At 47.3% G+C, this 2,268-nt stretch overlaps 1 protein-coding gene across 2 annotated transcripts in view; it reads left to right on the plus strand.

Moving 5' to 3' along the window:
• Nucleotides 1-2,268, plus strand: part of FAM189A2 (family with sequence similarity 189, member A2) — a 65,458-nt gene that overhangs the window by 1,017 nt on the left and 62,173 nt on the right. Inside the window, exon 1 of one of the 2 annotated variants that reach the window (XM_011948890.1) lies at nucleotides 7-135. The exons of the other annotated variant lie outside the window; for it this stretch is intronic. Coding sequence (XP_011804280.1) covers nucleotides 52-135 — 84 coding nt within the window. The 5' untranslated portion in view covers nucleotides 7-51. Of the gene's footprint in view, nucleotides 1-6; nucleotides 136-2,268 lie in introns of those variants that run through there. 2 annotated transcript variants of the gene reach the window in all.

The following is a 2,268-nucleotide window of genomic DNA, read 5'->3' on the forward strand; positions in this document are numbered from 1 at the left end:
GCCCGCCCGCTGCTGTCACTCGGGCTGCTGCAGCTGATCCTGGGCTGCTGCATGGTGGCGCTCAGCTTCGGGGCGCTGTCGCTGAGTAGCTCTCCGCAGGTGAAGAACTCGTGCCCGTTCTGGGCCGGCTCCTCGGTGAGTACCGCGCGCGCGCCCCGCTCGCCCAGTCATCCCGGGGATAGGGGGCTCTGGTCGTACCCTTCCATTGTCCCTTAGTTGGCCTCCAGGGCTGCAGTTGGGGGAGCCTTAACGCCACCTGAAGTTTTTGGAGCCTGGAGAAAAATGTTCCGCGACGGTCGAGTTCAGGGGTGAATTGGGTTGCACCTGGGTAGTGTCTGTTGCGCGCAGGCTGAAGGATTTTGTTGTCCCTGTCAAGCTAATAGAATTAAGCAAAGACACCCAGCTCTTTGGGAGATTGGAAGGACAGGGTGTGGGTGGCAGGAAAGTGGGAGGAAAGTGATTAAACTTCTTTTCGTCGTTGAGTATTTGCTGCACTGACGACGTCTGTGCTGGGAGGGCAGGGATTTTGGTCATTTTTGTTCACCGATGTATCAAGAATGCCTGGCGCATAGTAGGTGTGTTTGTGGGATGGGACAGTTTCGGACACATCGCTTGTTTTATTCTCCATTAAGACACACGTAAATGTGAAATGTGTAGGGTGGCTCGACCCCCAGACGAGTTCAGGAGGTAATGAGAGGGTGTGTGTGAACTGGCGCTTGTACCTGGTCATTAAAGGAGGGCCTTAACCCCACTTGGTTCCTGGAGCCATGCAGGCTGCTGTGCAGAATTCAGTTTGTGAGAACCGGGACCTGTCATTAGGGATGAGCTGGCCAAAGGTCCTGGAGCACCCAGCAGCTAGCTAGAGATATCTGCTCTCCAGGACCCACTCCTCCAACCGGGAACGCTGAGCCTGGGGCCAAAGAGTGCCCAACTTCAGAGAAAAGCTGCTGCCAGCCAGTATCTACGGACACCGGGTGGTCACTCCCCTCTGCCTCCTAACAATCTCACAATGTCCAAGGCATCTAACCCCCTGAAGTTTTCTGGATGTTGAGAGACTTGGAAACACATCTTTGTGGAATGACTATGGAAGATGAGTAAAGTAAATAACCTTTCTTTATATATTTTTTTTAAATTTTAAATTTTTATTTTTTATTTTTAAGGGACGGAGTTTCCCCATGTTGCCCAGGCTGGTTTCCAACTCCTGAGCTCAAGTGATCCTCCTGCCTCAGCCTCCCAAAGTGTGGGGGATTAGAGGCATGAACCACCACAGCCGGCCGTAAATAACCTTTCTGTGAACTCACTGTGTAAATCTGAAAGTCTAGCAATGCTGCTAGTTTTTAGTAAGATCTGTAATCAGTGTATGTCCTGAATGGTAAGAACTGCTTTTGCAGTTTCACACATACGGCAGTTCAAGACCAAACTGAAAAAAAGGACTCGAAGAACTAGTTGAACCCAAAGTAATTGTTTAAATAAGAACATTAGGTTCCTTGAGACTCGCCTGAAATTGTATACTTCATCCAGTGCCAATTTGCTTTCCTTTTGAAATACTTTCATGTTGAATTATCTTATTGGGGTACATGCTGTGCTGTGGTGAGGGAAGACCACGATTTGTGCCTCATGTAGAAAAAATGCCACCCTGGTGGCCCTGCCTGTGGGCTCTGCTACTGGCCTCAATGAGTGTTCAGGAAAACTCCAGAAGGATGGATATTCCAGATGGGGTAGGAATTAGACCTATTATGCTACCTATTCTACTTGTCTGACTAAATCCAGCCAAAGAGTGGGTACATTTCATTTCTCTAAATACTGTGGGCCAGTAATAATCTTGCATATATTTTTAGGAATTTGCTCTTTATAAAATCGTGATCTATTGTCTTCTCAAACACAGCTAGTTTAGAATTATTAAAAACTATTTTTTGTCTTATAAAATTAAAAGCTGATATCATTTACTATTGTGAATCATTTCAGAGGTAAATGCACTTAGATATCAGTCAAGCCACAGTTGAATTTGATGAAGTACCAAAAAATAATAAATAAATAAATAAAGAAAAGAGAAGAAAAGAAAAAAGGCCTTCAACCAGAAGGTGAAGGTTAATACTCCAGGTCTGGGCCGGGCGCGGTGGCTCATGCCTGTAATCCCAGCACTTTGGGGGGCCGAGGCAGGCAGATCACGAGGTCACCATCCTGGCTAACATGGTGAAACCCCATCTCTACTAAAAATACAAAAAATTAGCTGGGCGCGGTGGCGGGCGCCTGTAGTCCCAGTTGCTC

Source organism: Colobus angolensis, unplaced genomic scaffold (genome assembly GCF_000951035.1).
Source record: "Colobus angolensis palliatus isolate OR3802 unplaced genomic scaffold, Cang.pa_1.0 Scaffold286, whole genome shotgun sequence".
NCBI classification, from domain to species: domain Eukaryota; kingdom Metazoa; phylum Chordata; class Mammalia; order Primates; family Cercopithecidae; genus Colobus; species Colobus angolensis.